The sequence below is a fragment of the Anolis carolinensis genome, chromosome 2, assembly GCF_035594765.1.
Source record: "Anolis carolinensis isolate JA03-04 chromosome 2, rAnoCar3.1.pri, whole genome shotgun sequence".
NCBI lineage: Eukaryota > Metazoa > Chordata > Lepidosauria > Squamata > Dactyloidae > Anolis > Anolis carolinensis.
The window spans coordinates 178,972,775-178,997,449 of NC_085842.1; the positions used below are offsets into that span (position 1 = coordinate 178,972,775).

General features: G+C 42.8%; 2 protein-coding genes across 7 annotated transcripts in view; one reads left to right on the forward strand and one right to left on the reverse strand.

Annotated features, from left to right (window-relative positions):
• Positions 1–20,167, forward strand: part of itih6 (inter-alpha-trypsin inhibitor heavy chain family member 6) — a 50,893-nt gene extending 30,726 nt beyond the window's left edge. For all 4 annotated transcript variants that reach the window (XM_062971181.1, XM_062971180.1, XM_062971182.1 and 1 more), the window contains 12 exons: positions 2,790–2,900; positions 4,133–4,380; positions 5,642–5,811; positions 7,636–7,752; positions 8,485–8,656; positions 9,268–11,070; positions 12,015–12,041; positions 14,324–14,353; positions 14,934–14,984; positions 15,205–15,318; positions 16,700–17,086; positions 18,416–20,167. In XM_062971181.1, the coding sequence (XP_062827251.1) occupies positions 2,790–2,900; positions 4,133–4,380; positions 5,642–5,811; positions 7,636–7,752; positions 8,485–8,656; positions 9,268–11,070; positions 12,015–12,041; positions 14,324–14,353; positions 14,934–14,984; positions 15,205–15,318; positions 16,700–17,086; positions 18,416–18,651 (3,466 nt within the window). In that variant the 3' untranslated portion in view covers positions 18,652–20,167. The remainder of the gene's footprint in view (positions 1–2,789; positions 2,901–4,132; positions 4,381–5,641; positions 5,812–7,635; positions 7,753–8,484; positions 8,657–9,267; positions 11,071–12,014; positions 12,042–14,323; positions 14,354–14,933; positions 14,985–15,204; positions 15,319–16,699; positions 17,087–18,415) is intronic.
• Positions 20,168–22,724: 2,557 nt separating this feature from the next.
• phf8 (PHD finger protein 8) overlaps positions 22,725–24,675 on the reverse strand; it is a 40,280-nt gene continuing 38,329 nt past the window's right edge. For all 3 annotated transcript variants that reach the window (XM_062971184.1, XM_008122658.3, XM_008122654.3), the window contains exon 21: positions 22,725–24,366. In XM_062971184.1, the coding sequence (XP_062827254.1) occupies positions 24,278–24,366 (89 nt within the window). In that variant the 3' untranslated portion in view covers positions 22,725–24,277. The remainder of the gene's footprint in view (positions 24,367–24,675) is intronic.

A 24,675-nucleotide genomic window follows, 5' to 3' on the forward strand; every position in this document is an offset into this window, starting at 1 on the left:
CTGTACAGGATTAACTCTCAAATACAAGGCTCACTTTAAAGCTACTCTTAATGCCTTTCATGCCTAACCCTACCTGTGCCTGTTCATAATCAGTTAGCTTGATTACAAAACCTGTTAAAACATGGAAAATTGTAACCAAATCCAAGTTGCTGGGATCTGCAAAATCTGGGAGAGCTCCTAGGGCAGACACATTTTCATCCGATAACTTTGAGAAGCTCACCTGAACCCATTTATTCTGAAAATCTTGATTTTCTGTACCTAGTACTAGTTCACAGAAATGTATGGGTGTTTGCCTTCAAGTTGTATCATGAGTACTTTTTAAGCATTTAAAAGGTTATTTTATTCCATTTTCAGTGCGACAGAGTATATCACAGAGCAATTCAGAGAAAGAAGGTAGACAGACTACATATAGCTTCATTGGGTACACAAACAAAGGAGATATTACATTTCACTAAGCATTCAATTTTTTTTGGTGGGTAAACAGTTTATTAATGATATGTTACATAACAAAACAGCAAATTATAGCAGATAAAGTCAAATAACAATCCTTTTGAAATGTACATGCATATCTACATTAGTCAATCAACTGTTTTATTCTAACATTAAGTACATATTATTATCAGTAATTCAAAACATACAGAATTTCTCTTTCTACATGTTATCCACTATTTTCAATCTAGATGTCTACTCATCTTTTAAAAGAAATTAAATATAAGAGTTCACCCTAACATTCAAACAAAGACATAAAAACGTATTACACACAACAGACCTTGCACGCACCCAAAACCCCTATCCCACACAAAAGAAAACCCTTTCCCCACACTCATGCACCCTTCACCATGACTTCCAACCCTGAAGCACTATGAAGCCTTTAAGTCAATATATCGATCCTTGTTAATAGTAACCCTAAATTCCTCTATATTACTGACTCTCTATTCAGATATGCTATGGCCAACTTCCATGTTTCTAAAATGTCCTCATTACTTTTGTTCCTCCTATTATTGGTAATTTTGGCCATTAGCATATATTCCCGCATTCCTCCCCTCAATCCTTTTTAGTTAAACCCTTTTCCCCTTTCCAGTCTTTGGCTATGGTCAATCTTGTGCAGCAAAGCTATATTGGTATATTTCTTGGTCCTTTTGATTATTGTTTTCTCTATGTAAACCTAATAGACACAATCCTGGGCTTTTAAAAATCTTATTATGTAGCATTTTATTTGTCTCTTTAATTACCTTGTTCCAAAATCCCTGTATGGTCGCACAAGTCTACCACATATAGATGAAAGTCTCGTTCTGTTTCCTACACCTCTAGCAAATACCTTGTTGTGATTTATCTATTTTTGCCAATGTTGCTGGGGTGATGTAACATCTATGAAACATTTTATATTGATTCTCCCTAATTGATCCAGATATTGTGAATTTAAATTCTTTGTCCTCCCAGCTATCCAATTCTATTGGCCTACCTAGGTCCTTGGCCCAGGATATCATTACTGTCTTGACTGTGTTGTCCTCTATATTGTAACTTAATATGTATTTGTATATTCACTCAGCATTCACATGCACACAAACATTCACTCATTCATGCATACATTACCACCCCTTCTTCCTGCTCCTGGAGAAGAGACTCCAAACATAGGCCAGATTGCTTCCTTGCAAATCTGTCTTTCTGCAAATACACCATCTTCCGCCATCCCTCAGAGAAAGCAGCAGGTGACCAAACTCTGCGTTCCATTGTAGATCTACCACACTTTTGGAATAGTAAAAAGGTCTCTTATATAGCATATTTCTTGCTGGGTTGCTGTGAGGTACCTCACAACCTCTGAGAATGCCTGCCATAGATGTAGGCAACTCGTTTGGAGAGAATGCTTCTGCAGCATGGCCATACAGTCCGGAAAACTAAAAGTAACCCAGCGATTCTGGCCATGAAAGCCTTCAACAACACATATTTCTTGCTGTTATTGTTCCAAAAAGTTGTAAATGACTGACAAGTTGTTTTGCCAGCTAAAACATGCTAACTCCATCAGTTCCAGACAGATGTTGTTTTTTTCTTCCTTCCTAACCGATATTGGCTTTTCTTCTTAGGTAAGGAACATTGTTTGACTCCCTTAACTTAAAAGAGTAATTGTCTCTGGTAATGTAAACATGTTGTTTTCCACCACAGAGTTAATCATTTGTCTCTGGTCAACAGTGTCAGCAGTTCAGCAACTTTAGTAGTTTTTCTTTCATTTTCTTTCTTTTGCAAATTTCCAGGCTTCATTATTAGAATGGTATCTTCAGGCTATGTAGGCCCCAGTCATACACCTTTCATACAAATTCATTCAAACCAGGCATCATATTTATCACAGTTGCTTGTCGACTTGTCGTGACCCCCTTATTTTCTTACTGCTTTCTTAGGCAAGGGATACTCAGAAATGCTTTTGCAAGTTGCTACCTCTAAACCTGTGGGTCCCCAGGTGTTTTGGCCTACAATTCCCAGAAATCCCAGCCAGTTTACCAGCTGTTAGGATTTCTGGGAGTTGAGGGCTAAAACATCTGGGGACCCACAGATTGAGAACCACTACTCTAAAATACGACCTACAGAACCTGGTATTGGTGTTATCAAGTACTATTCAGAGTTGATCCTACTTAGTTTCTGGAATCAGATGGGATTTGGTGCCGTTCGTGTCTTTAGACCAGAGATATATAATATTTTTAATATATTAATTTTTATGGTTCCTTATCAATTATTTTACAGTTACCCAGGAGTCTGTGATGACTAGTTATATGTGTTATTGTTTTCCTACCAACCAGAACCGTGAATGAAAAGATCTATGTGGCTGAGGTGAAGGAGAAACATCAGGCTAAGAAGATGTATGATGAAGCCCGCAGGCAGGGAAAGACAGCCGCTCATGTGGGCACCAAGTAAGACCCCCCCTCCTTCAGTCGTCACTCCCTCCACTGCCCCATGGCATGCTTGCCATCCTCCAGAGTTAAATTTCCTCTTTTTCAGAGTTATCATTTATACACTGCCTTCACCATGATTGGGTATACCCTGAGACTAAATGAACAGGGATTAGTAAATCTAGGTATGGGGTGGTGGGGGTGGTTTGGGACTGGGGTTTTGACGTATATATCCATTATGGTCAATTATATATATAGATATAGATATTGATACAGATATATATAGTCTCTAGAAACAGGATAATAGAGGAAGAAAAGCAGGAGGTTGACTTGCGAACATTTATTGGCTAACATGTGAGAGAAGATTAATAACTATAGGTTGAGTATCTCTTATTTGAGTATTTTGGAATTCCCTCCAGATTTTAGATATTTGCATATATGTGCATAGGAATATATCTTGGATATGAGACCAAGGCCTAAACATGAAATTCATTTATGTTTCATATACATCTTATAAATACAGTCGTAATGTGATTTTATACAACAAAGGTTGCATGCCATCAGAGAGCAACAGTGTCACTATCTCAGCCATCCTTGTAGATAATTTTGGATTTCAGAGTATTTTGGATTTTAGAATTCTGGAGAAATGATGCTCAACTTATAGTAGTAGTAGTGGTTAAAGTTGTTAAGCATGTACCAATTGAAAGGTTGCCAATTCGAAGCCCAGGTCGAGTTGAGCACCCGACAGTCAGCCCAGCTCACTGTTTACCTTAAGCAGTTTGAAAACAGCTGAGAACTATAAGTAGAGAGATTAGTGGGGGCTCACTCTTCGTCATAGAGGATGGAGCTATAGCATCCCCTGTGGCTGGATTCAAGCACAATTTCCAAGGCGCTGATGCTGGACATCGACATAACATACCTCCTTTCTCTCTGTATGTCCTGTCTGTCCAAACGGCATTGAATGTTTGCCATATATGTGCACTGTGGTCTGCTCTGAGTCCCCTTGGGGAGATAGGGCAGATATAAATAAAGCGTTATTATTATTATTTTAAAAAGGAGAGCACAGGGCTGGGGAATCTGTGGTTCTCCAGATGTTGCTTGGCTACAGCTCTTATCATGCCTGGCCACTGGACCAGAATGGATGGAAGTGATGAGGGTTGGAGACTACTAACATCTGGAAGGCTGCTGGTCCCACCAGCTTTGTTTTAGGAGGCTTCAGACACCAAATCTGCTATGGAATGCTTTCCCCCCAGGGACCGAGAAACTGAAAAATTCAGAGTATCAACCAGTGTGGAGGCTGGAGGCAAGGTGGCCTTTGAGCTGACTTATGAGGAATTGCTGCAGCGGCATTTGGGCAAGTATCAGCATGCCATCAACATCCGGCCACAACAGGTGGTCAGGAACCTCAGCGTGGAAGTGACCATTTCTGAAAGGACCGGCATTGATTATGTCCACGTGTTACCCCTCCGCACAAGCAGACTTCTGACCAATGCTGTTCGAGGTATGGCTTCATCTTCTTGCTATCCAAAGAGAGTAGGGTGGCAGGCAGAGAGGGCTCCAGACAAGTGAAGCTGGCATTCAGTTCCACAGATAGCCACACGAAACCACTATCATAGAATCATAAAATAATAGAGTTGGAAGAGACCACATGGACCATTTAGTCCAACCTCCTACCTTGCAGTAGTAGAGAAAGTGTACCTTGTGAGCTACATACCATCCCCCAGTTTAAAAAAAAATAGGAAAGGTTTCCCCAAATGTTCTATAGGGACAATTTATTAGACTGGAGCCAAATCCCATCTGATTTTGGAAGTTAAGTAGCCCTGCTAAATACTTACATGGGAAACCCATTAAAATACCAAGCACTACAGGAAATACAGTAGTCTCTCACCTATCCAACGGCCTGGCAGAACATTGGGTAAGCGAAAATGTTGGATAATAAGGAGGAATTAAGGAAAAGCCTATCAAATCTCAAATTACATTATGATTTTACAAATTAAGCACCAAAACATCATGTTTTACAACAAATTGACTGAAAAAGCAGTTCAATACACAGTAACATTATGTAGCAATTACTGTATTTACGAATTTAGCACCAAAACATCGCAATGTATGGAAAACATTGTCTACAAAAACATTGACTACTAAAAAATTGACTACAAATAAAGATAGAATTGCATAAAATGAACTTACAGTAACACATTGTCAGAAGTTAAATTCATAAAAAGTTCAGTCCTTGCTGCCTAGAGAAACCGCTGTGGATCCTGGCGGTAGGCAGACTGAGTTGAATGATCCAAAACGTTGGATAAGCGAAGGTTGAATAAGAGAGACTACTGTATTTGGGAGAGAGGAACTGGCAAAACCACTTCTGAGTATTTTTTGCCTAAGAAAATCATAGGTCAACAGATGACTTGAAGGCACATATGCACACATGATGCACTGTTTTTTTTGCAATGGTGCTTCATCTAGTGAGTAATAAATCATAACTGTTATAGCCCTGATTTCCCTCCAGCAATACAAGACTAGTAGGAATTATATTTTAATTCAAATGTGGTAATGGGATAGGGTTGTTCACCACCTCTGAGGACATCAGATTACAGTGTGGATGTCCAATTGATGTCTCCGTCTTTCAGGAAAGAATTGCTGGGAAACTCTACTTTCCAATATTTGCTGCCTGAACTGCTTACAAAATTCTGCCTAATGGTGTGGCCGCCTCCTGTGTGTGAAGTAGGCCTTGCTCCCGCTGATGCATTTTATTTTCACAGGGGATGCTGACGTGCCACCATCCACTCGGGTGGAGAAAGGAACACACTGTGCTTGGATTGTGTTCAACCCCACACCCCAAGAACAGGCAGCGTTCTCAAGCTCGGGAATCATGGGTGACTTTGTGGTGCAGTATGACGTGGCCATGCCAGATGTTGCAGGCGATGTACAGGTTAGGGAAACGATGGTGAACTGGGAAAAATTAAACATTCTGAATATCAGAAAAGAAGGAAACGAGCTGTGATTTTTAGGGAGCTGAATACTTCACCAAAATACCTTCTTGTCTGCATTCCTGCAAACTTACAACATATATACAGACAGTCCCCTAGTTACAAATATCTAACTTACAAATAACTCATAGTTAGGAGAGGGGGTGAGACAACAGGAAATGAGAGAAATCTACCCCTCAAAAGGGAAATTCACTCTTGAAAGAGTTATTATGGGGAAAAGGTATTGCCATTGAAGCTTTATCCCCAGTGGGTTGCTGTGAGTTTTCCGGGCTGTATGGCCATGTTCCAGAAGCATTCTCTCCTGATGTTTCATCCACATCTATGGCAGGCATCCTTAGAAGTTGTGCAGTATATTGGAAACCAGGCTAGTGAGGTTTATATATCTTTGGAAGGTCCAGTGTGGGAGAAAGAACTCTTTTCTGCTGAAGGAAAGTGTGAATGTTGCAATTAACCACCTTGATTAGCATTTAATGGCCTTGCAGATTCAAGGCCTGGCTGTTTCCTGCCTAGGTGAATCCTTTGTTGGGAGGTCTTAGCTGGCCTTAATTGTTTCATGCCTGGAATTCCCCTGTTTTCAGAGTGTTGTACTCTGAACCACACTCCTCAACCACACTACGGGGCAGAGAGTTCCACTGCTGAACAGCTCTCACAGTGAGAAAGTTCTTCCTAATGTTCTGGTGGAATTTCCTTTCCTGTAGTTTGTGTCAGAGTAATTTACGCAGCGCAGCAGTATTTGGATGGAGTCAGTGGAATGGAGAACGAAGAGACATCAGAGACGATGGTAAAACTATATACAAAGTTTTACTGTACAAGACAAACAGACTTGCAGACAATAGACACAGGATTCTCACTCTAGGCAGACAGAACAGAACAGAACAGAACTGATATAATCAGTAATGCACACACACACTTGTGTCTGGATACTCCCCAGCTCCAGCCACACATCAAGGTCATCACAGCTTCTCAGCAATTAACTCTTTCCAGACTATAGTACACTCTGGATGATGCAATCAGTATGCAATACAAACCAAGACACAAATTGCATTTAAACACTATCAATACACAAATCCCACATTAACAGTTTGAAGCAATTGTTCTGCATCCTAGTCTCCAGGGCAGCAAAAAACAATCTTACTCCCTCCTCCCTATGACTTCCCCTCACATATTTATACATGGCTATCATGTCTCCTCTCAGCCTTCTTTTCTGTATGCTAAACATGCCCAGCTCTTTAAGCCGCTCCTCATAGAGCTTGTTCTCCAGACCCTTGATCATTTTAGTTGCCCTCCTCTGGACACTTTCCAGCTTGTTAACATCTCCTTTCAATTGCGGTGCCCAGAATTGGACACAGTATTCCAGGTGTGGTCTGACCAAGGCAGAATAGAGGGGTAGTGGCTGTTACAAACATTTACATGAATTTGTTGTGCAGTGTTTACAGAGGACTCTGCAGAAAATGCATCAAGTGACTTCATAAAAGCAACATCAGCCTGTTTCGGAAGACTTACAAATGCTGAATTGTTGTCAGTAAATGTTTGGGTTTTGTAGCTACTTTATATACCTATAGATCCAGGGTCATACAACAATTTATTTGTCCAAAAAGGGGTCATGAGTGGAAAAGTTTAAGAAGCCATGATATGACTCATCCAGACAGTAGGCAAGGCAGGTTCATCTTCTTTCACTAAATAAATCATCCAGGTGATCGAATGTTTCATTGAACTCTTCCTTTTCCTCCCCATGATGACTGTTCTATCCCTTTTCTGCCTCTCAGATCTACAATGGCTATTTTGTTCACTACTTTGCTCCAAGGGGATTACCACCAGTCCAGAAGGACGTAGTGTTTGTTATTGATATCAGCGGTTCCATGTATGGCACAAAGATGAAACAGGTGAGCCATGAGTAGGCAAAAACTTAAAGGTGTAGAGATTGCATGTGGGATGAGAGAAGTGTAGCTAGAACTGGAGAAATTTCATGTCAAGAATGAATGGGAGGGAATACAAATGATTGAAATATAGGTACTACATCCCTTGCATGTCTAGCATATGGGAAAGTCTTACAGCATCATGGACTTTGTGATCCAAAAGGTACCAAGAATAGTCACTTTCCTTTTGGGAATTATGTAAATAAGCCTACTCAAAATGAATACCCTCTTATGATAGATGTAGGGGCTCCTGGTAGCACAGTGTGTTAAAGCGCTGAGCTGCTGAACTTGTGGACCAAAAGGTCCCAGGTTCAAATCCCGGGAGTGGAATGAGCGCCTGCTGTTAGCCCCAGCTCCTGCCAACCTAGCAGTTCGAAAACATGCAAATGTGAGTAGATCAATAGGTACCGCTCCGGCGGGAAGGTAAGGGTGCTCCATGCAGTCATGCTGGCCACATGACCTGGAGATGTCTATGGACAACGCTGGCTCTTCGGCTTAGAAATGGAGATGAGCACCAACCCCCAGAGTCAAATACGACTGGACTTAACGTCAGGGGAAACCTTTACCTTACTACGATAGGTGTACCTTCCTTGCCAGTTGTGAATGAATGATGTTGTACACCCACCAAGTTGTAGAAGGCTGATGTAAGAATCCTTTTGGAGCTTTTGAGTAACATAATCCCTTTCCCCTGCTTTACAGACCAAGAAGGCAATGCATGTCATCCTAAGTGACCTTCACCAAGATGACTTCTTCAACATTGTTACTTTCTCTGACACAGTGAATGTGTGGAAACCCAGCCAATCCATACAAGCTACTCCACAAAACATCAAAAAGGCCAAGGATTACGTCAGCAAGATGGAAGCGGATGGATGTGAGTTCAGACCAAGAAGGTCATGGGAATCATGGTGGGCAGGAAGGTCCCTTAGTCATGCTAGGGCAGTGATTCTCAACCTGTGGGTCCCCAGATGTTTTGGCATTCAACTCTCAGAAATCCTAACAGCTGGTAAACTGGCTGGGATTTCTGGGAGTTGTAGGCCAAAACACCTGGGGATCCCAGGTTGAGGACCACTGTGCTAGGGAATACTTTCATTCAGCTTTCTGGATTTCCCATTCTTACTTGTAGGAGCCTAGGCTAGAGTAGATACAAGTTGCCAACACTCACCTTTCAAAACTGATAACCTCCTGTAGAACCAGGATTTAGGAGATCCCAATTTTAGTCGCTATTTAGACGAGTCAATCCCTCTCAGCCTGAACTCTCAAGGTGATTGTTAGGACAAAGGACAGTGGAGATCGGTTGGTTGGTTGGTTTTTTACATTTATCCCCCACCCCTTCTCTGGTGGAGATCTTGAGATCATTGGAAAAGAGTTGGAGTATAAATGGAAATACGAAATAATAAGTATAGTAATGATACCCAGACATGCTTAATCATCTGTTCCTTTAGACAATGGTCTTCTGATCTCCCTTGGCATTTTGCTCCTTAGGGACCGACATCAATGCAGCTCTGCTTGCAGCTGCCTCTGTTTTCAACCACAGCTCTCCAATGGCTGGAAAGATTATGAGGGATCAGAGAATCCCACTGATCATCTTCCTGACAGATGGCGAACCCACTTCTGGAGTGACAACTGGCAGCCGCATTCTGTCTAATGCTCAGCAGGCTCTAAAGGGCACCATCTCTCTGTTTGGTCTGGCCTTTGGTGATGATGCTGATTATGGGCTACTCAGGCGCCTCTCGCTCGAAAACCGTGGCGTAGCCCGGCGTATATATGAGGATGCTGATGCCACTTTGCAGTTGAAGGGTTTCTATGATGAGATTGCCAGCCCTCTGCTGTATGATGTGGAGCTGGCCTATCTGGATGGAGTGGCCCAAGACCTTACTCAGAATCTCTTCCCCAACTACTTCCAAGGTTCTGAGCTTGTTGTAGCTGGGAAGGTGAAGCCAGGAGTATCAGAGCTGCGGGTACGCACCACAGGGCATGGCCAAGAAGGCCCGCTCAGCCTGGAAAATGACATTTCGGCCAACACCACAGAAGCAGTTCCCTTTGGCTGCTCTGGGGATGCCAGCAAGATCGGCCACTTTGTGCAGAGACTTTGGGCCTACTTCACTATTCAAGACTTGCTTCAGGCCCGTTTCCGAGCCAATGACACAGCCACCCGGCGTCTGCTTACTGAAAAAGCTACCAACCTATCTCTCAAGTACAACTTTGTCACACCTGTCACCTCTCTGATAGTGGTGAGGCCAGATGCGCACAAAGATAAGGCCCAGCCAGCAAAAGTTACCATCCCTCCTGGGGTAACCAAAGGTCCTAAGGCCACTCCTCATGCCTTGGGAATGCCTGCTTCACCATGGTTGTCTAAAGTGACCAAAACTACTACCCCTGTGGTTGGAGCTACCAGTGCTCCAGGGGTCACAAAAGCAGTCAAGGGAATAGTGAGACATACTACTACTTCCCCAGCTCCTGCCAAGAAAGTTACTAAAGTAGCCAGAGCCACATTGCCACCAATCATTGTCACAACTACAGTAATCCCTACTCCTTACATTTCCCCAGCACCTACTGTATCCAGTCGCACCAAAGTGGTACCCAGTCGCTCCAAAGCCACAGTGCTTCCAGGACTGACTGCCAGGTCTCTGACCCCAGCTGTATCACATGGGTCCACGAAACCTCCTAGAGCCACAGCCTCCCCTAAGACTACCAAACCACCTCTCAAAACTCCTAAGCCCATTCCCACCAGGGCTGGAAAACCTAAGGTCACAGTTCAGCCACACTCTGTGATGGAGACCAGAGGAACAGCTATTTCCAAGGTGCTCTTGCTCGGTATCCCCAATGCGGCACCCACTTCAGAGCACCCCCCTGGCAGTGTGAAGGTATTGGGCAATAACTCTAGTGTCCAAGAGCAACCTCAGGTGACACCTCAGCCCACCTCTGAGCAACAAAGCTACACAAAACGGCAGGAAGGTACTCTCAGAACGGAGACAGGGAACATGGCCTGGAGTAAGACGTCTCCCAAGGGTGACCCTGCTGCAGAAATGAACACAGAGAAGCCACCACATAACAGCACTACTCTATGGGGGCCAGCAGCTGAAATTACATTCTCAGCAACAGAAAGAATGGGGTCACAAGGCCCTGGACATGTCCCTAGCAGCACTACACCTGCCTCCGACATCAGCCTCCTCCTCCTACCCAGTGAGTCCGAGTTACGTTCAGCCACCGATCTGGACATGGAGTATGTGGAATCCTTAAACCCACCAGCTGTGTATAGTTTTATTACATCCCGGAGACACCCAGGTGGGTACAAACAATAGGAGAAGTAGCTCTTCATTTTTGTTTTCCCTGAGGTGTAAAGTCTATCTTTCCTCTTCTTAAGCTATTCATAGGTGTTGATGGTTCTCCCATTCTCCTTCACTCCACTGGGAAAGTGGTCAGGCTAGAAAGAAGGTTCATTATAGTGGCATCTCCAAACAGAAATAAGCTATAAACATAAGGTTATAAAGGCAAACTAATCTGAGATTTCAGTGTCCAAATCTAAGATCTGGAAATGACTCTCTGTATGTCACAAGAGACAGGCCATGGTGGTATTTCAAGGGGCAGCCACTATTGATGTCATTAAAAGGTAAAGGTTTCCCCTTGACATTAAGTCTAATTGTGTCCGACTCTAGGGGTTGGTGCTCATCTCCATTTCTAAGCCAAAGAGCTGGCATTGTCCGTAGACACCTCCAAGGTCATGTGGCTGGCATGACTGCATGGAGCACCGTTACCTTCCTGCCGGAGTGGTACCTATTGATCAACTCACATTTGCATGTTTTCAAACTGCTAGATTGGCAGAAGTTGGAGCTGACAGTGGGAGCTCATTCTACTCCCCGGTTCGAACCGCCAACCTTTTGGTCAGCAAGTTCCGCAGCTCAGCGGTTTAACCTGATGCGCCAACGTGGCCCCATTGATGTCATTAATCATGACAAATTAAGCACTAAACGTACTTACACAGACTATAGTTGTCCCTCTACACCTGAGGATTAAGCATTTAAGGATTTGACTATTTGTGGATCACTGTTTCTGTTGTCAACTTTATTGTTGTGTTATATGCAATCAAAAAAGGTACCAAAGATATCTGTTGCAAAAACAACGTACAGTAATATAGTCAGGAAATTTATTAAATCTTTAAGGTGCCACAAGTCTCTTTGTTTTCCAAATCATTCAACCTCTCAGCTCTTGCTTGTTTGTTTCCTTCTCAGAAAACCTGGATTATGAAGACTTTTCAGGTAACTCTGCTGTCAGAGATATTAACAGGAGCAGTGGGATGGTGGTGAAAGTAGCACATTTCATTTCTTTAAAAGCTTTCCCAAATGTGCAGTTTTAGTGTCCGTCATCTGGAGAGGACCTATCAATAATTTCTTGATTTGGGAAATGGGATGGGAGGTGAGGGGAGATGGGGTTTTTGGTGGGCCACATGAAACCTTTGGGTGGCATAGTTCCCACCCTTTATGTAAATTATGCATGCAGACAATGTTCTCTAGATATTAGTCAGGAGAGCCAGTGGGGAAAGATGGAGTTGCCTGGTGAAACACTAGTCAGGGTTCCTGCTTATATAACAACTAGTTGTACCCAGCCACATGTTGCTGTGGTCGTGTGTGGTTTAATGGAAATGAACTAAATGAGAAAGAACTGGGTTTGAATAAATGTAATTTTTCCTTCCTTCCTTCCTTCCTTCCTTCCTTCCTTCCTTCCTTCCTTCCTTCCTTCCTTCCTTCCTTCCTTCCTTCCTTCCTTCCTTCTCTACCTCTTTCTTTCCTTCCTCTTTCATTTCTTCCCTGTTTCCCTCCCACCTTAGCATAAGCAGCAGCAGGAGCAAAGGTTTCTCTTCACACACATTTATAACCCAGGAACATGAAGCGTGTGTTTTTTGTGATTGTCATAGAATTCTTTAAATTGTTGCAGTGTTGTCATCCAGTCTTCTATTATTGAAATGAAAAGGTAGCCCTTCCCATTTCTCCCATCTGCGTTATTAGTACAGTAGAGACTCACTTATGCAAGTCTCGCTTATCCAAGCCTCTGGATTATCCAAGCCATTTTTGTAGTCAATGTTTTCAATATATCGTGATATTTTGGTGCTAAGTTCATAAATACAGTAATTACAACATAACATTACTGTGTATTTAACTACTTTTTCTGTCAAATTTGTTGTATAACATGATGTTTTGGTGCTTAATTTGTAAAACCATAACCTAATTTGATGTTTAATAGGCATTTCCTTAATCCCTCCTTATTATCCAAGATATTCGCTTATCCAAGCTTCTGCCGGCCCGTTTAGCTTGGATAAGTGAGACTCTACTGTATTATTATTCTTGTCCTATGGATATGGCTTCAACAATGGAGGACTTGCCAAGGCTTGCTAAGCTCCTGGCATTATGTTTGGTCCTCTTTTTCCCCTGACCTACCTCATACCTCCCTCCCTCCTTCTCTGCATCTTTCTTTTCCCCTTTCCCTCCTTCATTTCTTCCCTCTTTCCCTCCCTCCCTTCTTCTCTTCTTAGCATCATCAGCTGCAGTTCCTCTTCACACAGAGGGAGGGAGGGAGGGGCAGTAGCTCCTATCTCGGCTGCTTGGTGGGTTTTTTCCCTCGTGCAGGAGTGGGGCGGGGCCGGGGAGATCTTTCGCGCATGCACAATATTGTCTTTTAGCTTTTTTGGATTATTAAGTCCTTGTGTTTTATTCAGTTTTTATGAGTGATGGTAACTCGTTGAATTGATAGGTGTATTGTGTCCAAATTTTGTGTCTATTCGTTCAGTGGTTTTTGAGTTATGTTGTGCCCACGAACGAACATTACATTTTATATATATAGATAACACCTGCTGAAATGTTCTCTTCTAAGGCACCAATAAAGCTACAGGATCCCAGTCCTGTTTTTCACCCAGACAACCCTGGTGAAGGATTACAGGAAATACAATTCAAAAGGAAATATAGTTAAAGAATATGTTTCTACCCTTGACCTGCCCACAATTCATATAAACATTCATAACTCTGACCCCCAAACTGCCCTCAACTTATACATGTGGTTGACTTATACATGAGTTTGTATACAGCAGCTAATCACTTACCTTCATGACAAGGGAAGCTTGAAGTTTGGCCCATTGTAGCTGGCTCTTTCTGGTAGCTGGAAAGCAAACCAAAGTAAAGGAGCTATCCTGGGAATTCTAAGCAAACAATGCCTTATGAATGGGATGGTGACCATTTGGGGTTATAAAGGGACATACAGACCAACTGCCAGTGAAAATAGGCTAAAGAGGGGTAGAGAGCCCATGTGGACCTGTCAGATACAGGCCACCAGTTCTTAGATCTTTAACCATTGGTCATGCTGGTGAAGATTCTGAAACTCACTGTGCAGGCAATACCATGCATGCAATTTCACAGCGACCACAATGGAGAAACTCCATGAACTGGATTCAGACTCCTGGGAAAACAATCTCTGAGGAAGTCACTTAAAGGGGTCTTGCTTCTCAAAGAGTTGACCAATCCTATCCCTGAAATCTGACTTTATTTTTCAGACTTCTCAGAAGAACTGGACAATGATGCAGGTACATTTTCACATATAAAGGGACAGAATTGACTATCAGTTTGTCCAGCTGAAAAGCTAGTCAAGCCTAGGTTCCAATCATCACTTATCACTCATGATTGCACTTGTATTGCATCCGGTTCCACTCCCATCTGGCCATTTTTCTGTTCTGATGCTTCCTCCCATCTGCCTTGCTTTGTTCTGACTCTTCTAGGGTGGGTGCATCAATGGGATATATTCAGCCAGTTTGTCAGATTCAGAGTTGGCGATCCCAAAAGGAACTGCAGCACCCACAACCTTTCTTGCCAGATGTTCCGCTTAGTGCATTTCTTAAGACTTGCTTAGCATTGGAGAAGACTTTTCAATACCGATCAGCTGTCAGGAAAAGGGAACAAATGGCTCTTCCAAATGTAATGAGACTGCATTTCCCATCACCCCTGATCATTGGATGATGGGAATCGCAATTCAACAATATTTGAAGGCGTCACGGGTTCCTCACTGTCTGTATCTGCACCAAGGCTGATGATCTGAAACTCTGATGATATTTGCTACCTAATATGCTCTACTGTTGAGTGGATGTAATTCTGCTCCTTTATTTTCAGATACGTTGGCAGGTTCCTCCAACACTGGCTTCTTCACCTTCTCCTCTTGGGGTAAGAACTTCCCCAGCCCCAATTATGCAAAATTCCCACACTAATCCCCTTTAAAGCAATCTGGTCCAGCTCCGTGTTGTTCCTCGAGATTTTTGGGCTACAGTTCTCTTGGTCCTTTCACCACTGACCATGCTAAGTGACACAGATTGCATTTGAAGCCCAAAATATCTAGAAGACCAATGGTTCCTTGCTCCTGATTCTATTCACATTTTCCCTGCAGTGGACGGAGATCCCCATTTTGTAGTAAGTCTGCCACATTCCCCGGGGAAACTTTGCTTCACCCTAGATGGACACGCAGGAGATATTCTACGGTTGGTGAGAGACCCCATCACTGGTAAGAGCTTCAGCAGCCTTGCATACAATTGGCCTATGCCTGTTCTTGGCCATCTCATAGGATCAAACGGAAAGAATGACAGCATCAACCCAATCCTCTCCACCCAATAATTTTGGCATCTCAAACCTCTGAGCGTATGAAGTTTTCTACCTTTTCCTCCCCCTTCTCCTCAACTACTTTTTAAAGTGACAGTGTGTCTAATGCTTATAAACACAATAACATTGTGTTAAAATAGGTCTAATTATATCTTTTTAAAATGCCTCTGAGCACTTCAAAGTACAGTTCTTCTCTGACAGGAAACAATTTTAAATATAAAAAAGGATGCAGCACTTCTTATTGTTCTCCAAAGGATGGTACTACAGTAGAGTCTCACTTATCCAACATAAACGGGCCAGCAGAACATTGGATAAGCAAATATGTTGGATAATAAGGAGAGATTAAGGAAAAGCCTATTAAACATCAAATTAGGTTATGATTTTACAAATTAAGCACCAAAACATCATGTTACACAACAAATTTGATAGAAAAAGTAGTTCAATACGCAGTAAGGTTATGTTGTAATTACTGTATTTACAAATTTAGCACCAAAATATCATGATATATTGAAAACATTGACTACAAAAATGTGTTGGATAATCCAGATCCTTGGATAAGCGAGTGTTGGATAAGTGAGACTCTACTGTATTTAAAAAATTGCACGCCATCAAACAGAGAATATCCAGCTAATAAGAAGTGTCTGTTTGCCAAAAGGAGGAAAGCGACCTTTGGTTAGTTGTAAGAAATTGTCTTGTTGTGATACATATAACTGTTAATTGTCCCAATTGTCAACTTTGACTTATGACAGTGTGGTCCAACCTTTAGTTACTCGAAGGCCAATCAAACTTTAGGAATGTGAGGGTCAGAAACATCATTTAAAGCAGTAAGGCAGTACAAACTTAAAGCTGTAAGAAGGGTAAATGATTTTTTTCCAAATGTTAAATTGAAATATTTTTCCAGTAAGAAGGGCAAGGGCTAACAAAAATGAATTGGTGGGCCACACATGCGGCCCACAGGCTACTGGTTGGACCACACTGACTTATGGCAATACTATGAGTGAGACATCTCCACCAGGCCCAGCTCAAGTCTTGCAAATGCAAGGCTATGGCTTCCTTAGTTGAATCAATCATTTAAAACAAACCTTTGAATAATCACATCCACCAAACTCAAACCTGCAAATGTAGAGGGCCTAGAGGGGATGGGAGCTGCAATCCAGCCACACATTCCCACCAGAATTGATATGTGGTTTGAGTAGCATAGCTAGGTTCTTTTCTCTCTGGTTGGAAAGTGGGGAAGAGGAAAGTCTGTGATCTCCTTACAGGCTGCTATTTTTCTTCCTTTTCAGGCCTCTCAGTCAATGGGCACCTCATGGGGGCCCCTTTGAGGCCAGGCCACGAAGAGCGTCCCCGCACTTACTTCGATGCCATCACCATTGTGGTTGGGGAACTCTTGCCCCTCCCTGGCTATGTGATCAACATCACAAGGAAAGGTATAACGCTACATGGAGAGCATATTCTGGTCCTGCCCTTCACCCAGCGGGCCACAATCCACAAGCCACAGCTGGTGATTTCCATGTGGCCTGAAGCCAACGTCACTGTGCAGATTGGCCATGAATTGGAGTTCCTTGTTCTGCTGCATCGCTACAGCCATCCCACAGCTCTGCAGTTGGACCATCTTGGCTTCTACATGGTCAACGGAAAGGGACTGTCACCGTCAGCGTGTGGCTTGCTAGGTATGCAATTCAGCTTTCCAACTGTTTCTTGAGGGTTTTTTTAGCACTAATTTACTCTCTTCATGATCTGCCTTAGCAGCATAGAGCACCCTTCCATATCCCAAATGATGTGATAAATAATTTGGACCTCATCAAACCAGAACATGGTTCCACTTTGAATCCAGTTTCTGCCTCCTGTAGAATTCTAGGGAATGGGTTTTTAAACTGTTCAGCCAGACAGGTCCTGGGTCCCACTAAACTTTAAACCCCAGAATTCTGCAAGAGGCAGAAACCTAATTTAAAGTATATCCATGCTCTAGTGTGGTGAGGCTGTTTTAAAACAGCATGGTCTGGCTGCACACATTTTGTTGTTGTGTGCCATCAAGTTGCTTCTGACATATGGCAAACCGAAGGCAAACCTTTCATGGGGTTTTCTTGACAAGATTTGTTCAGATACGGTTTGCCTTTGCTTTCCTCAGAGGCTAAGAGAGTGTGACTTGCCCAAGGTCACTCATGGGATTTCCATATCCAAATGAGGGTTCGAACCTAGTCTTCAGAGCCATAGTCCAAGTTCAAAACATTAAAACATGCTGGCTCTCACTACCAAGGTGCTATTCTACGAGGAGAAGGAGAAGAATGTGTGTGAGAGGTTCTTTTCACACTACATAATTATAGCGCTATGATACAACTTTGTTTTGGGCTAAATCCTACAGAATCCTCAAATTGGTTCTTTAGTAAGGCATTCAGAATAGTCAACCAGAAAGATCTTTTAGTGCCTCCTAGTAAGGTAAGGTTTTCCCCTGACGTTAAGTCCAGTTGTGACTGACTCTGGGGGTTGGTGCTCATCTCCATTTCTAAGTTGAAGAGCCGGCGTTGGCCGTAGACACCTCCAAGGTCATGTGGCCGGCATGACTGCATGGAGCGCTGTTAGTGCCTCCTACCATACTGCAAATTCCAATAGTCCATATGATGTATCCATGGTTGTTAAAGGGGAATCACAGATCTGAAGATCCGAAGATGTAGAGGATCCAACCCCCTCCATCTTCAGATACTCTGAAGATGCCAGCCACTGATGTAGGCGAAATGTTAGGAGAAAATGCTACTAGAGCATGGCCATATAGTCTGGAAACCACACATCCCAAATCTAGTCATATTGTCAGACCCGAGACACATAGTCCCACAAGAACCTCTCCTATTCCCTGACAACAATAATACAACAATTAACATTAATAACTAATAGCGTACTGTCTTCTTGTGACACCAAAAACTAGCTACCTCCAGCAGCCACTCCACTCCACTTAATCATAGGAATTTTGCCAGGCTCACGCATGCCCATTTTGTCTTCCACAGGCCAGTTCCAGAACAGTGGCATCCAGCTTTCCTCCGGCGCAGTTGATGGAGAGCCAGCCACTTGGTTGTGGAGGGGTGCCAGCAAAATCCCAGTCACCGAGGTCACCAAGATACTGAAGGATTCACCTCAAAGGGCTCATGAGGCCCCATGCTGGCTGGTGAAACGCAAGGATGTTGAGGGGCTGCTGGGGGCACCATACAGCTCTTACATAGCCTCCAGTCTTCTGGAAATGTGAGCTGGCCACCTTTGCAGTCACTCAGCATGAATCATCAAGGCCAGCAAGTGACAAAAGTCACTGTCCTGTTGCCGTATTCTCTTCTACTCCACCCCCCAAGGTTATGGGGATGAGAAAGAAGAGGAAATGTGTGACCTCACTTCCAAGACATTTGTAGTATGCTCTTGAGAATGATAGCAGGCACAGTGGTGCATTAAGGAGGGATCTTTTTCACCTCTCTGCAGTCCTCCGGATACATCAACAATACATTTCCGTTTACATACACACACACACCACATTTATTTACCACAGAAAGGGAACTTGTTTCAAAAATATTTTCTTGCCACTGGAAAGGGGCCATTCTGAATGTTCTTTTTCTCAAAGCCTTTGACAGGGACGGCCATGCCAATTTCTAACGCCTTTATCCCCTTTTGGAGAAAGAGACGTGAGCCCCCTTTCCCATGATGGAATATCTCACAGCAGAGTCCCCAAAATTTCACAAAATAACCTGACCTTTTAAACAAGCAAGGATGAAAAAAGGCAGATGTGAAGAAGGGGTTGCCTGTAAAGCTCAAATTATGCTCAGGAGCTCAAACCCAACTCCTTCTCTCACAAGGCAACTAAGATGAATACTCTGGGATGAAGCAATATATATATAAAGTAAGCATATATATTTATACAGTGCAACTTCCTTATCTGTAGGAGATACGTTCCTAGACATCATGTGAATATGCGAACCCAAAGATAATTATGAACCAATTGAAATAAGGGATTTGCAGTCCAATAATATCATATGGATGTGTAGGAGGACCTAGACAATGCAAAGAGGACATAATTTGTCGGTCATAATTGAACCAGATTTTCTTGTGTGTTGAGGCCTTGGCCTTTGTAAGCCGCATCGAGTCCTTCGGGAGACGCTAGCGGGGTACAAATAAAGTCTAATAATAATAATAATAATAATAATAATAATAATAATAATAATAATAATAATAATACGGAGTTCGTATTGTATATCCACTGATGATAAGCTTTCAAATGTTCTTGTATTCCATCAGACGAGGAACATATTCTGAATATGTCTAACACAAAGAGGTATAGTATTTATTTTAGCCACAATGGGTCTCCCCATTGCCTGGACATTAAAGACAAGACAACCTGAGGAAGCCTTCCACTCTTTCCATAGAAAAGTTTGGACATTTTTGTTATTTCAAAAATAGACAGAAAACAAGTTCTCCCCCATCTGCACTGACCCAATTCATACAGCTATTTCCAGTATGAAAAGGGCCATTTCTACTTCAGAAAAAAGGAGGTAGCAACTCTTATTCAATGGCAACATGTTGAAAATAAGCAATTCAAACCTAGACTTTTCAAAGTTAGACACTCAAAAAGCCCCGCTCCTAGATGGATGAATCCGCGAATTTCAGCTTACCCCACACTAAGGTGCTTAACATTTCACATTTTTCAATTTCTGTGTAGAGATCTATTACATGTTGTTAATGTATTCTCAAAAATTAAATTGAAACAGAATTCTCACTCATCCTTTGTAGACAGAACTTGCATCTTAAAGGTCTGATTCCTAAAGCACCAGAGTCAGATATTTCAATAAAACATGACCAAATACTGCAGAAAAGCTGCATTTCTAGCCTGATAGGTAGCTATTCCAGGAAGGATAAACAGTTGATATTCCCAAATATGCACTAGAAGGTGTAGAGGACATTTTCTCCATGTTTTTGGCCCAGGAGAGGCCTTTCTCTGCCATCTGTTTTAAACAAGAAATAACACTTGGTCACTTCCTAGCATTTGTATGTTCCATAATCCAGCATGATTGCAATATGATCTTTTGTGCCTTTTCCTTTTTTGAATCTAGCTTGCATAATAGGCATTTTCCTCTCCACATATGGTAAATATCTTTGTGTAGCACTTTAAGCATCACTTGCAATGAAGATGAATGCAATGGCCTGGTGGGTTATTGTAACCTTTGACATACCCTGTCTTGGATACTGGAATGTACATCAAGTGCTTCCTGTTTGTTTATTGCAGATGCCCAATAGCTGTCTGGCCTATTTAGTCTGGCTCCTTAGTAAAAGCCTGTCTGCCATGGGAGACCCTACCAGCATTACCATAGACTCTTACCTCACAGTAGCACACAATCCAAACACCATGGAAATGTAATACCATGGTAGCTGACATCTAGTGTGGGCTGGTCAAAGAGGTCACGAAGAGTCGGAAGCAACTGAACAAATAAACAACAAAGCTGACATCTAGTTATTTTTGTGTTGTGCACATATTTAGTGTGCATATCTGCCTTAAGGTAGGCTACAGCACTGTAAGTGATAATTTTTTCTCCTCACACAGAACTCTGAGAAACAGCTATGCCTAAACTTACTTGCAACAGGCTTTTGGCATGTGTTCAAACGTATGTGGACAACACATCTTAAAACTGTTTAGGTACAGCTCTAAAGTGCGGGCAACTATTTTAAGCGCAGGAAAAGGAAACCACTTTTCTAAGGAGTCATAGTATGGTGCTAGAATCCATGCGTAACATGTGGGTCCCATCCATATTTCTCCATCCAAGGTTAGAATGGATTCTCTGAATCCTTGGACAGCTCCTGCCAAATGGACCAATGCTTTGACTTCATACAGGCCAGCGGTTCTCAACCTGTGGGTCCCCAGATGTTTTTGACCTACAACACCCAGAAATCCCAGCCAGTCTACCAGTTGTTAGGATTTCTGGGAGTTTAAGGCCAAAACATCTGGGGACCCACAGGTTGAGAACTACTGATATAGGGCAAAGCTCTCTGTTCTTAGACAAATATGCTCCCTCTATTGAATGCTGTCCCAGTTTCAACATTTTTACACCTAAAAATTAGCAAATGTAAATGTCCAATCTAAATAAAAGATGCCCATTCACCCTCTGGTGGCCATGCCCTAGGCATGGGAGATTAATAGAGGACAGATTTCTACAGAAACCTAAGCTTTCAGCCCGTAAGACTGGAATAGGGAATTGTGAGACACTCCATAAATTGTTGGACTTCCAACTCCTTTCAGCGTTTGCTGACATAGCTAAGGTGAAGACAGCTCCAGTCCAATAATTGAAGAGCTGCACAACTGCCAGTCTTGCACTAAAAAAAGAAGCAACATCCACTCCATCTCCTGAATTTGTATTTTTCAAAACTTGTGGTCTTAAAAAAAAGGAATGGAGGAAATTATTTAGTTGCTTCCTCCATGTATGTGAAACAAATCTGGACTAGCATGCAGTTTTTTAAAAAAGAAAATGAGATTGAAACTGGTGATTTTGATATGATTTGGAAAGATATGGCACGAAAGATCCCTAAAGAGTTGCAACAATCACCTTTTCAAAATACTTTTAATACATTACTGCCATGTCCCCCCCCCCCCAGAAACTGCTTCTTTGCTGGATTAGTCACACAGATGACCCCACCCAATTAGAGATCACATTCAAAACATGACCTCTTATCGCCAGGCTGCATTTCAAGTTATAACACCACTAGGTGTTAGTTTCTTAAAAATTGAAATCTATTCGATGACTTACCTTATTCTAGATAATACAGAATTTGAAATTAATCAGATTATTTTTCTGAAGGATTGTCAGGAGAGGTATTTTTTTGGGGCACTGACAAAAACATTCCACCCAAAAGCAGTGAGCTCCTTTACCTTGTTGTTGTGTGTCTGTTAGTAATTTCTGACTTATGGGAACCTTATCACAAGCTGTTCTTGACAGAACTGGTTAAGAGGGGGAATGTAACATGTCCAAGGTAATCCAATGGGTTTCACGGCTGAATGGGGATTTGAACCTTGGTCCCCAAGAGTTCAAGCAGAACACGCAAACCACATCATGCCAGGTTTCCCTTTCAGCTTAGCCCCAATATAAAACCACCACCAGCTTCCAAACCAAGGTGGCATCCGGGGGGAAATCTCAACCTGAATACTGATCCTTGGGCAATTAACATTCCAAAATTAGCACCATCAGCCTCCCCTAGAGCACAGAGAGTGTGGTTGTAGCCACAGACACCGCAGCAAGAGCTTTCGTTCCTAAAGGAGCAGAATCAGAAAAAAGCACCTCACAGACGAGCCACACTAAACCAATAAAGGTTTTTATTCTAACCCTGAATATATAAAAAAAGGTTCAGCTTCATTTGTTTTGTTTTGTTAACACAGATTTCTAGAGAGATGCCTAAAAATAGAATTCAAACATTTACACAAAGCCGGCTGGAGTCTGGCATAAAAATATGGTACACAGCCATATAAACTGAGCCGTGCAGCTGGGTAGAAATGTCTTTTTGTAAAGTCCTCGCTTAGGGGGCATGATGCCCTCCCTGCCGCTGTTTGGGGGAGAGGGAATGAAGACTGCTTTATGGCCAAACAGGAAAGCAGGGTGAGGGGAGGGAATTAACAGCGGGAGAGATCTGCAACAGGAACACCTGCAAAGCCGACTGGGAAATCTCTTGTTACAGGGGGTCACCTTCAAGGGATACTCTTTCTCCTGGACCCTGAGATCAGCAGCCCCATCCAATGTAACAAGTGCTGGCCTTCCAACTGCATGCAGGGGACTGAGTATTCAAGAAGACTTCTCTGATTACAGCAAACATTAAAGCAGATTTTCCTTTAGCAACGACAGCTGGGCACATGAGAGTGAAGGCTGCAGCCCACTCTGATATATGGACAATGTGAATATGGAGAGGCGGGGTTATGAATATGTGACATTCCCTCAACTTACAATTGGAACCGATACAAATAAATCTGATGAAACCACAGGTGTTGTATTTTGCATAAATCCACCACCATGACCAGATGCTGCTCCTTCTCTTCCAATATCTGACTGGACGTTTTATAGTGGAGAGAGTATTTTGGACCTGGAGTTAGTTCCTCATCCACCAACCCACTGGAACTACTCAAAGAAGAGCACTACTGTATTCTCCAAAACCATTACTCTCTGATCTGCCTTCCTGGAATTTGCCAGCTTACTGTATTGCGTTTTTCTAGGATTCAGGGACAAGTTCCCCTCTGTCTCTTATCTCAAAGGTGTGTGAAGGACGGAAGGGTGGGAAGGAAGAAGAGCTACCTGCTAAACAAAGGCAATGTGCAGTTGCTTCCTGTGGGAAAAAGCCAATTTACAAAAATAAGTAATCAAAACCACTCCTTGGCATGCTAGGGTTCATGTGCATCAGCAAAAATACAAAGGGTGGTTGAAGCTGCTGGGAGGAAAAATAAAGACTAACTGACATCCCTGTGTGTGAAATTGGCAGAGGGAGGGGAGAATTATACAGAGGTATCAGCCCCAGGAAAAAAAGGGAACTGCTGTGGGTCGAGGTAGGGATGAAGAGTCAGTGGGCACGGCGAAGCCCTCTGCCTCTGGCATTGCCTGCCACTCTGGGGAAAACCAGGGTGGTTCAGCTCAGTGTCAGAACAGCTGCCCATTGAGTCCAATGCTTCCTGTGGTGGGGCAGCTCAGTCCTGACTCTAATCCACACAAGGGAGAGGTAGCACAGACCTTCTCCATACTTCATAGTCCTGGCAGCTCTTTGAGGACACTGCCAAGGGAGTGGCTCCCAAAGTGTCTCTGTACCTCACCCATTGCGCGCTGCCCAAGAGGCCTGAGGTCTGGAGCGGGATGTGGGGGTGGCACTCAAAGTAACAGTTTGCCATTGCGGTGGATCTTCAGGATGCGGCCGAGTCGCTGCTTAGCTGTTGCTAAACCCTTCTTGGGGCGTTTCCCTGGGAAAAAAGGAGGAAAATGGTGAGTTGGGGGAAGCCTATCCAAGTGAGATGAACAACTTGATAATAATAACTTAATAATAACTTTATTTTTATTTATGTTTATATCCTGCCACCATCTCCCCGAAAGGACCCGGGGCGGCTTACAAGCGGGAACAAGCCCAGTACAACAAAAACACAATTAAAAACAGAATATAAAAACAACAATTAAAATGAATCAAAACAAATATCAATAACCATCTACTGAAATAACAAGTGTTGCCTACACGAGGTCTGGGGAATGTCTTCAGACGTTGGCTTGCAACTCCC